Raw genomic sequence first — 11,313 nt, 5'->3', positions numbered from 1 at the left:
TCCTGCCCAAGCCAGACAGACACAGGACACCTGCTCTCCCTGGCGTGTAGCAGATTTTATTTCATATGCAGCGCAGGCAGCACTGACCGGGCCAGGCGTGGCGTTCAGAGTGGCTCCCTTCCACCCCAGCTCTGATCTCAGAGCCCTGGCCAGTGAGGAGAGAGGTACCGGGCTGGTCTTCAAGAGGGTAGCAGGATCAGTGGTGGGCCTGAGGTCACAGCCCAGAGGAGCTGGAATGATCAAAACCCTTCTGGAGAGTTCTGCTTCCTGGGAATCCCTGGGGTTGAGGTCCTAGCCCAGTACAAGCACGGCCTCATCCTCAGTTATAGCAGCGGAGTCTCCCTCCTCTTCAGGGCCCATGATGGGAAAAGGCCCAGGGGGCCGGTGCTGAAAGAGAGCCGCCCGGTTCTGCTGCTCCCCTTTCTTTACCCAGTGCCCGTAGAGCCGGAAGGCACAGTTGTCGATGAGGCGCCGCACTGACCGCAGCGCATAAGGGTCCCTCAACAGTGCATTCTTGGTCAGTGGCCGTACACGATGGGTGCTTAGGGCCACTCGTCCAGCAGCCAGCACTGTCCACACTGCCACCTGGGAAGGGGGGCAGGGTGAGCTCTAGTGCAGGGGAAAGATCATGGGACAGAGGAACGGGCCCAGACCCTGACACACTCAGGCTTACCCGGAACCGCTGGCGGGGGGTGAGGTTCCAGGGTTGGCTGCCTTCACAACGCTCAAAGAAAGGGTGCTGTAGGGCCTGCTCAGCTGTCAGGCGTGCCTCAGGATCCACCTGCAGCAGCCTGGAGATCTAGGAGAGACCCAGAGCATGAGGGACAGCTCTTGGGCCTCCCCTACTGTCCTCTCAGCCCCAGCTCACCAGGTCTTTGACAGTGCTGGAACGGTCGTCCCACTCAGGGGAACTGAACTGGTACTGGCCCTCCATGATCATGCGTAACATCAGGATCTGCCGCCGGTGCCAGAAGGGTGGCGAGCCAGCCAGGAGTGTGAACAAGATCACCCCACAGGCCCAGCTGGGAAAGAGACTGGAGTCAGGCGGGACTGGGTGATGGGCAGACCCAGCAAAGGACAGCAAGCACGGGAGGGAGGGGGAGACCAGGAACTCACAGGTCGACCTCCTTGCCATAGCCTGGGTGTGTTTCATCCATGGAGCATTTAAGGATCTCTGGCGCTAGATACCCTGGGGTCCCACACAACTCTGGGGAGAGAGGACCAAGATTGAGGGGATGCCACCAGCCCCTCCAGGGCCCTTAGCACTAGATCTCTGCTGGAGCCTCCTCAACGCTGCCAGGACTACCAGTGTTCCCATCTCCCTCCTGTCTGCCTTCTACCAAGTCTCCTGCCGAGGCACTATCCCTGCTCAACAGTTGGCTCACCATGGCTCCTGGTGGCCTTCCTAGGAAAACCTGGGTTTTGGATTGATTTCAAGGTCTTTGTTCCACCATATCATTTGCCTCCTCCAACCCTACCTACCCACTATCCAAGCCAACCTATCCACTCCTCACAACTTGTTACCTTAGTTTTATATATATCATAATGCATATGGAAAGATTATGTATTTTTACATACATCACAATACATATGCAAAAAAAATTTTCTGCATTCCTATCTGCCCAAACCTCTTCCTCCTCCTATAATCTCCAACCATCACTCAACCCAAGGGGAAGAAGTGGAGATAAGGAATTTCTTTTCTTTTTTGGAGATGGAGTCTTGCCCTGTCGCCTAGTCTGGTGTACAATGGCATGATCTCGGCTCAATGTAACCTCCGCCTCCTGGGTTCAAGTGATTCTCTTGCCTCAGTCTCCCAAGTAGCTGAGATTACAGGCACGTACCACCACGCCTGACTAAATTTTTGTATCTTTAGTAGAGATGGGCTTTCACCATGTTGGCCAGGCTGGTCTTGAACTCCTGACTCGTGATCTGCCCGCCTCGGGCTCCCAAAGAGCTGGGATTACAGGCGTGAGCTACCACGCTCGGTGAGCTATGGGATTTCTTAAAGCACATAATGGGTAAGTCCCTTGTTTAAAACCCTTCCCTGATTCCACATCATGACACATGATCAAATCTACAGTTCTAAAGTCCAGAGCCCTCCAAAACTTTATCCAACTCTGTATTTTTATATTTATTTATTTTTAGAGACAGGGTCACTATGTCACACAGGCTGGAGTGTGGTGGCACTATCACAGCTCATTGTAGCCTTGGGCTCCTAGGCTCAAGTGATCCTCCTCCTTCAGCCTCCCGAGTAGCTGGGGTGACAGATGCGTGCCACCACGCTTGGCTCATGTCTGTATTTTTAGTTTGTTCTACCACTCGGGCACCAATTCTTCCAGTACTTTCTGAACCGTGTTCCATGGCACACTTCCAGGAGATTTGAACAGCCCCGAATTGAAACTGACTTTCTTGGGAAATTCATTTCTATACCAAGTATTTATTGAATGCCAAGTTGCATTGATTCGCCAAGTGGCAAATGAGATGAGCCCTTACTGAGCTCACTGTCTACCTGAAGGCAAGCGAGAAATAACAATAGAGTAAGACGTGTTGTGAATAAAGATGGGAGAACAGAAAGCAAGGGGACCTAAGCTGCCTTGGAGGTTTAAAGTGAAGCCTGAATTACCCAAGCCAAGGAGAGGATGCAGTGGGCAGAGGCAAAGATGATTCCAGAAAGGGGAAAAGTACATGTGGAAGCCAAAGGGTTTTAAAGTACAACATCCACCAGACATGTAGGTCCACCCATTAAGAGTATGAACTCTGGAGTCAGACTGTCCAAGTTCAAATCCTAGCATTAGGACCCTAGAGCAGTCATCTCACCTCTTTAAGCCTATCTATAAAAAAAGAGACACAAATACTATCTGTCACACAGGGCTGTGGAGAGGATTTAGGGGAATAAGCCATATAAAGACTGGTGCTGACCAGGCACAGTGCTCACGCCTGTAATCCCAGCACTTTTGGAGGCTGGGACAGGAGGATCACTTGAGGTCAGGAGTTTAAGACCAGCCTGGCCAACATTGTGAAATTCCATCTCTACTAAAAATACAAAAATGAGCCAGGCGTGGTGGTGGGCACCTGTAATCCCAACTACTCAGGAGGCTGAGGCAGAAGAATAGCTTGAATCCAGGAGGTGGAGATTGCGGTGAGTGAAGATCATGCCACTGCACCCCAACCTGGGTGACAGAGTGAGACTGTCTCAAAAAATAAAAAAAAAAAAAAAAGACTGGTGCTTGCCTCACAGGTGAATGCCCAGTAAACGGTAGCTTTTCATAAGTCTAGTACAAACCCATTGAGGGAGAGAGTCAGTGGCAGACTAAAGGGTCTGAAGAATCCCACAGGTGAATTTTATTTGAAGTTTCCCATTTGCAGTAGAAACATTTCTGTCACAACTGTATTCACATCAGGTGAACCTGAGGCCCAGGGCCCAGGTGGGAAGTGCAGTCTGGACACATCACATCAGGCTCTTGTGGTCCTGCACTCCAGACCCCAAACGTGGCTGAACATGTGGCTGAGCATGACTCTGCTCTGCTCCCTTTCTTACCTCCTCTATGGGGCTCAGGCTGAATTGGCATTCCTTCCTCCGGGCTCCCCTGGCCTGGCCCTCTGCCCACTGTGCACCACTGTCTGCCTGCCTGCTTGTCTGTCTCCATCCTCCCAGGTCAGGATGCCCACTCTGAGGTAAACACAGGCTTTGTGCCCACAGGGTACTTGGCAAGTGCCCAATGACTTCTCCCTTTTTCTTGGCACCAGGAACTTGGTACTCAGACCCAGCCAACCAATCTCATCAGACCTGGGTCTACCCTCCCAAGCCTATTAGGGCACTAGATCCCCTCACCTCGAAGCTTCTCGCTAGGTTCCAAGTGGCAGGAGAACCCGAAATCTGAAAGTCGGATCTGCATATTGTCATCTAGGAGAATATTCTCGGGCTTCAGATCTCGATGCACAATGTTGTTGGCATGGAGAAAGCTCACTGCTTCCAGCAGAGACCGCATGATGGACCTGGGGGAAGGGGAGGCGGGTGCAGTCTCCTCCTCAGCTCCTCCCTGCCCTGTCCCACCCCCTGCTCACCCTTGGGGCTGCAGGCTCAACCCTTACCTGGTTTCCTTTTCAGAGAGGGCCACCTTCTCTGTGAGGTAGTCAAACAGCTCTCCCTTCCGCATCCTAAGGGAAGGAGGGGCATAGGAGGCAGCTGCATCCCACAGTGGGGGCTGAGAAAACAGACCAGTGCTGATACAAAATATCGTGGAAGAGGCCACTAAAGATAGATTCCTCTGCGGACAAACCAAAGGGTCTAGAGACACAGCACTCCAACAAGGCAGTTTGGCCTGGTGTGTTGGCAGCTGAAATACCTGCATTATGCCATGATGGGGCAATTATGGCAAAAATAAGAGACTTCTTGCGACAATATAATTTATAGGAGGTTCTTGTTGAGAGTAACTATGCCTGAAAAAGGCCTCTCAAAGTGAATCTATAAAGAACATGAACCAAAATTTCAGTTTTTTGTGGCACAAAGGTTGAATAGGACCTCATGTTGAAATTTTGTCTTTAAAAGCTGAGGTTATAATTATGTGTCAATTAAAAATAATACTTTCAAAATTGAGGTTATACTTGCACTCTGCATCAGTCCTCAAAGTAACATTATCAGGTGCTGTTTTGGGGAGTGTAGTCACTCTGCACGGCTGCAGGATGGCATAATAGACATTCTTACGTCCCCTCTGACTTTTGCAGAGGGACATTTCTGTAACTATATTGAAGCCTTCATGAATTTTTTCCAAGGGCCTCTTTTAAATCTTTGGAATTCAAATCATTCTCTTTCGAAATACCTTTGCAACTGGTTTGCATTATACCAATTGCATCTGACATTCAGATTCTGACCAGAAAAAGAACTGATGGGCAGAGACAGATACCAGAGTAGTTAGTGTGTTAAGCAGCGTGAGAGGCTGGTGAGCGAGGATCTATTTTCTAAGTGGTCAGTCCACTGCTGAGCACTCTCTTTTTTTTTGGAGATAGAGTCTCGCTCTGTCACCAGGCTGGAGTGCAATGGCACGATCTCAGCTCACTGCAACCTCCGCCTCCCAGGTTCAAGCGATTCTCCTGCCTCAGCCTCCCGATTAGCTGGGATTACAGGCACCCACCACCATGCCTGGCCAATTTTTTGTATTTTAGTAGAGACGGGGTTTCATCATGTTGGCCAGGATGGTCTCGATCTCTTGACTTCGTGATCCGCGTGTCTCGGCCTCCCAAAGTGCTGGGATTACAGGCGTGAGCCACTGCACCTGGCCGCAATCTGTTCAGGCTGGGCGCGGTGGCTCACGCCTGTAATCCCAGCACTTTGGGAGGCCAAGACAGGTGGATCACAAGGTCAGGAGATCGAGACCATCCTGGCTAACATGGTGAAACCCCGTCTCTACTAAAAAAAATACAAAAATTAACCGGGTGTGGTGGCAGGCACCTGTAGTCCCAGCTACTCACGAGGCTGAGGCAGGAGAATTGCAATGGCATGATCTCGGCTCACTGCAGCCTCCACTTCTCGGGTTCAAGCGATTCTCCTGCCTCAGCCTCCCGAGTAGATGGGCTTACAGGCATGCACCACCACACCCAGCTAATTTTTGTATTTTTAGTAGAGATGGGGTTTGGCCATGTTGTCCAGGCTGGTCTTGAACTCCTAACCTCAGGTGATCCACCCGCCTCAGCCTCCCAATATGCTGGGTTACAGGCATGAGCCACCACGCCTGGCTGGTCACTATTACTTTTTTTTTTTTGAGATGGAGTCTCACTCTGTCGCCCACGCTGGAGTGCAGTGGCGCAATCTCGGCTCACTGCAAGCTCCGCCTCCCAGGTTCACACCATTCTCCTGCCTCAGCCTCCCGAGTAGCTGGGACTACAAGGCGCCCGCCACCACGCCCGGCTGATTTTTTGTATTTTTACTAGAGATGGGGTTTCACCGTGTTAGCCAGGATGATCTCCATCTCCTGACCTCATGATCCGCCCGCCTCAGCCTCCCAAAGTGCTGGGATTACAGGCGTGAGCCACTGTGCCCCGCCGCTAGTCACTATTAAAGAATTTGCCTCAATCATGGCACCAAGGGAGAAGGCCAGAGCCATGGGCTAGCAGGCAGGCCCAGGTAATAGAGAGCCCCAGCTGGAACAGGAAGGTGTGAGCAGGGTGGGTCCAGCCCAATGTGCCGCAAATGCTCGGCCATACATGGAGGTGGGTAGGAGGCTTCTCAGATGGTGGCAGGGAGATACTCACAGGTCAAACACCAGGAACATGAAGCTAGAAGACTCGTAGGAATCGATGAGGGTGACTAGGGAGAGAGGAAGAGAGGCAGAGAGACAGAGATGGAAAGGAGTGGATGCACATTAACAGGGCTTGGCCACCCTGGGACAGCAGCGGGCTGTTACTGGGAAGAAAGGAGAACCAGAGGAGGCAGTGGGGGCCCAAAGGATGGCCACTCTTTAGTGGAATGAAGGGAGGAGAGGTGTGGAGGCAATGTTGGCGGAAGTGGGCTATGGGCAGGGCCAGCAGGAGGTGGGGGGTCATCTGCTAACAGGAGCAAGGAAGACAGCCTCACTGATGTGGGGGTGGCCGGCGACCTGGCGAAGGATGTGTGTCTCTCGCCGTGTGGCTTCCCGCACCTCCTCCAGCTGCTCAGGACTCAGCCGCTCAGCTGTCACTTCCATAATCTTCACCGCAAACTCATGGCCAGTAGCTCGATGAACACAACGGCGGACCACAGAGCTCACTCCTCTGTAAGAGCCGGAAAATAGCACAAGTCAGGGCCTCTGTGCTCACATTTCCGCACAGGCTAGGGCCTCAGCATCCTCATGCCCGCTGTGCCAGACTCTGAAGACCCATCTGGATCACAGGGCAACAAGCTTAGGAGCTCACCCTGGCTTCACAGCAGCCTCAGAAACCTGAGTACCCAGCAAGGCACAACACAAAAGCTCACAGGGAAGGCAGGTAGGGCCTGGGTTCAAATCCAGGCTCTGCCACTTCCTCCATGGGAAAGTCTAGGCAAGTCCTTCCCACACTGAGCCTCAGCACCTGTTCCTTGCAGGAAGGGGGAAGAAAGATCTAAGTCTCCCTCTATATTCCACTCGCACTTGCCTGATTACCCCATCCAAATCCCAAAGTTCCCTCAAATGTAGGAAGCTCCAAATAAATATGAAGCCATTAACTAGAAGACCAAAGCTGAAAATTAGACCTTAGTGCAGACCCCAGATTTGCTACCAATTAACCTAAGTGGTCCCCTGACATAAGGTTCTTGGACTTCAGCTCCTGCAGCTGTGAAATGCAGCCAAAAGCATCCTGGAGGGATGTTAAAGGGCATTCATGAGGCACACACAAAGTCCTAGACAAGGATTTCCTTGCTCAGGCTATCACCAACTCCATATGACCCTACACATTCCTCAGAGTAAGGAGCAAATCCCTCCAGGATCCAGCCTCAAATCCCATTTCTTATGCTGGTTCCCTGGCTGCCCTTCACAGAGCCTTACTGTTATGCTCTCTGGGGCCTCCTTGGCTTCACATAACTCACTCGGGGATTCGGCCACCCACATCTAGTTAAATTAAGGGATGTAAACTATTGATCCACAGGCCAAACACAGCCCTCAGATGTGTTACGTTTTGACCAGTGCAATTTTTTTTTTTTTTTAACACAAATCTGAATTCACACATCATAGGTGAGGCAAGAACCCTCCACCTTCCACAACACTTCCTACTCTCTTACTCTTGGCCACTTCACGGTTTCAATTTCCTGCACAACCACTAAAGGCATCTGAGTTTGAGGCCATGTTTTAATTATAACCCAGCTTTAATGAGCCTCTTTGAGAATCTGATGAAAGCTGGAGACATCCACCACATGCATACATTTTTGCGATTTTAAAGACCCCCCCCGTACTCCTACTCATACCTCAAAACCCAACCCAAAGGTGACTCCTCCTGAGAAGGTGTGCTTTTCTGGAATCCCATAGCACTTGATACAGACCTCTACCTATCTAGCCTGATGCCGTTTTAACGTTCACGTGCCAATTTCAGTCACTTCGGGTGGAGTACCTCCAGGGCATACGCATCTTTTCTGCCCTCCCCGTGTTGAGCTTTGTGTTGAAGGCATAAATGAATGAATCCGTGAAAAAATGGGGTTGACCCAAGGTAAGAGTCTAGTCACCAGGTGTTCTCCACTGACCACTGATTCTTCCCATTTAGAACTATTCAGTCATCCAGACGCGGTGGCTCACGCCTGTAATCCCAGCACTTTGGGAGGGTGAGGCAGGCAGATCACGAGATCAGGAGTTCAAGACCAGCGTGGCCAATATGGTGAAACCCCCCTCTACTAAAAATATAAATTAGCCGGCGTGGTGGCGCGCGCCTGTAATCCCAGCTACTCGGGAGGCTGAGGCAGGAGAATCACTTGAACCCGGGAGGCAGAGGTTGTAGTGAGCCAAGATCGCGCCACTGCATTCCGGCCTGGGCGGGCGACAGAGCGAGACTCCGTCTCAAAAAAAAAAAAACCAGTCCTCTCCTGAGAAAACCCTGAAAGAAACACACACACACACACACACACCCACCCACCCACCCACCCACCACCACACACACACACACACAACCACCACCACCACCACCACCACCACCACCACCATTACCACCACCCCACCCCACCCCGCCCTCAAACGGAAGCGGGAATGCTGGGGCTCGACCTCTTTGGACCTCCGTTTCCCTGGCCGCGGCCTCACCTGCCGATGACGTCCTTAGGATCGTACTTCTGGTAAAACTCCTTGGCGGCAGCCCAGTCGGGCAGCTCATCCTCCGGCCCCACGTCCAGCGTCATCCTGAAGGAGGCGGGGGCCTGCGCGGAGGAGGAGGGCAGTGAGGGCAGGGAGGCCCACAGGCTCTGAGACGACCCGCATCGCGGCTCCCGGGGGCGCAGCCCTTGCGGCTGGGGCGCCAGGGTCCTGGGGGGTGGGGGGAGGGTGGGGGAAGGACCCGGACTGGGGAGACCCCGCAGAAGAGCCTGGGGGCGGGAGGATGGCAGGGCAGGGAGGGGAGTGGGGAGATGTGCCCAGGAAGCAGGGGGAAGGGGCGCCAGAGCAGGCGGCTGTTGCCGCGCAGGCGCATTCGGGCGGGCGCAGGAAGGGGGACGGGGGTCTAGTGCAGGCTCACCCGCGGGGGCAGGTAGATGAGCCAGGGTCGACGCGAGCTGCGCTGTCGCCGGGTTCGCCTGCAGTCGCTCACCTTAACCCCCGGCGGCGGGCGACGACCCAAGGCTCCGCCTCCATCCTGCCCGCCAATGGTCAGCGCCGCCCGAAGACTGAGGCTCAGAAGCCCTTCCGATTGGAAACCGGCCGCCCAATTGGGGCTGGGGCGTGAGTCGGAGCTGGGCGTGACCTAAGCCTGCGACGCGACGCCGGGGCGCGGCTTCAGATATGGCCAATCACCGAGTGGCATCTGCGGGACAGCAGAGGGCGGAGCTTGTTGTCACGTGGGCTTGGAGGCCTGGAATGGGACCCGGAAGTTGGGTTTACTGGGAAACGCGATCTCTGGGGGGCGGGGAAGCAGGACCTTCCCGCGCCTCTAGTTCCCAGACTTGAGCAGGGTTCCCTCGGTTTCCTCCAAGCATCCCTAACTGAATTCAGCATTTTCTCTTTTTTTCAATCAGGGTCTCGCTCTGTAGCCCACGCTGAGGCTGCAGTGTAGTGGCGCGATCATAGCTCACTGCAGACTTGAACTTACGGGCTCAAGCGATCCTCCCGCCTCGGCCTCCCAAAATGCTGCCACAACGCCCAGCAAGCTCTTTTCAATATTAGCAGCCTGGCCCAAAGCACCTGTCCTGAGTACACTCCAGCCCTTAAAACATTTGGACACACGCAGCTTGGACCCCAGCTTGGCCTCTTAGTTCGGACTTAGAAGGCCAGAAGAAGCCGTCTCTTTCTGTGTCCGCTTCAACTCCTGAATACATCCAAAGCCCTAGCGTTTACTATCTGGGATTTAGACACTTTCTCAATCTTCCACCCTCTCCCAAAAGCCTTGTATCACACTCTGTTCTAAACCCACCAGGTTGTTAGATTCTGCCAGGAGCGACTCAGTGCACAGCTCAGACCTGGCATTCACTAACAAATTTTTATAACCGTCTTAAGACCTAGGGACTAGACTGAGAGCAATGAAACACACACCCCTACCCTGTGGAGGTTATGTTCCAGCCAAAGAGGAAAAAAATTAACTTATCTTCCAACAGCTATCTTAGAAATGACACTTTGGGATTACAATTATGAAGAAAGAAAAATGAATTCAGGTAACTTTTTATAGAGTACTTTGACTCTATACCATCAATCTAAAGGCAAAATTGCAAAGAAATCTTGAACTTTACTTAGATTTGTTGTTTGGTAATATAACGGGATAATTATTCTGAAGCTGAGTAATCAACATATTGATGTGACTGGAAACCAAGGTTCTTAACTGTGGGAATCTGGAATCTGGAATGGGGAAAGTGGAGAAAGAACCCTATGATTGACTGGAATTTTTTAGAAGATTTTTAAAAGATTTAAAATAGATAACATTAACTATTTACTGGCTCTTACCTCTGCTTTCAGAATGCCCTAAGCAGTAACTTCCCAGTAGAACGCCTAGTGTCTAGATGCTGATTTTTCATTAACAGTCCCCAATAAAAGGAACCAAGTCTGTTCAAGAGAAATGGCCAATTTCTAGGCTTCAGCAGGGGAAGTACAAGGTGAGTCTGGAGTGATTTGTGCCAGAAATTACTAATGAGCGGGGCTTATCACAAGGACACAGGAACCAGATTGAAAGGGTTTCCATAGGTCAATATCAGGGATAAAAATAATAATGAAGAGCATGAGGGAGCTTGCTGATGTGCTGCAAATGTTATATTCGTATAGGTGGCGAGTGACTGACTACACAGGTTTATTTACGTTAAAACATTCATCAGCTAGGCACGGTAGCTCAGGCGTGTAATACCAGCACTTTGGGAGGCTGAGGTGGGTGGATCACAAGGTCAGATCGAGACCAGCCTGACCAACATGGTGAAATCCCATTTCTACTAAAAATACAAAAATTAGCCGGGCGTGGTAGCACCCGCCTGTAATCCTAGCTACTCAGGAGGCTGAGGCAGGAGCATCACTTGAACCCAGAACGCAGAGGTTGCAGTGAGATCACACCACTGCACTCCAGCCTGGGTGACAGAGCGAGACTCCATCTCAAAAAAAATAATAATAATAATAATCAAGCTGCACACTTAAGATCTGTGTGTTGGGCCGGGCGCGGTGGATCACACCTGTAATCCCAGCACTTTGGGAGGCCGAG

At 51.9% G+C, this 11,313-nt stretch overlaps 1 protein-coding gene across 13 annotated transcripts; it reads right to left on the bottom strand.

Annotated features, from left to right (window-relative positions):
• Positions 1-36: 36 nt before the first annotated feature.
• On the bottom strand, positions 37-9,419 carry PHKG2 (phosphorylase kinase catalytic subunit gamma 2). Of its 13 annotated transcripts, none has more exons than XM_054534884.1 (10): positions 9,232-9,419; positions 8,733-8,845; positions 6,572-6,747; positions 6,250-6,304; positions 4,093-4,158; positions 3,833-3,996; positions 1,117-1,207; positions 869-1,022; positions 674-799; positions 37-585 (listed from the first exon to the last, which is right to left on the bottom strand). In XM_054534884.1, exons 2-10 carry the CDS (start codon positions 8,825-8,827, stop codon positions 292-294), a joined length of 1,221 nt encoding a protein of 406 aa, XP_054390859.1. In that variant the 5' UTR covers positions 8,828-8,845; positions 9,232-9,419; the 3' UTR covers positions 37-291. The 13 variants fall into 13 exon arrangements, with proteins under 13 accessions (XP_054390859.1, XP_002826394.1, XP_054390857.1 ...); XM_002826348.5 differs by having other exon boundaries at positions 9,160-9,406; XM_054534882.1 differs by having other exon boundaries at positions 869-1,034; positions 9,160-9,389.
• Positions 9,420-11,313: the final 1,894 nt, after the last annotated feature.

Source organism: Pongo abelii, chromosome 18 (assembly GCF_028885655.2).
Source record: "Pongo abelii isolate AG06213 chromosome 18, NHGRI_mPonAbe1-v2.0_pri, whole genome shotgun sequence".
NCBI lineage: Eukaryota > Metazoa > Chordata > Mammalia > Primates > Hominidae > Pongo > Pongo abelii.
This window is presented reverse-complemented; position numbering and strand designations above follow the sequence as displayed.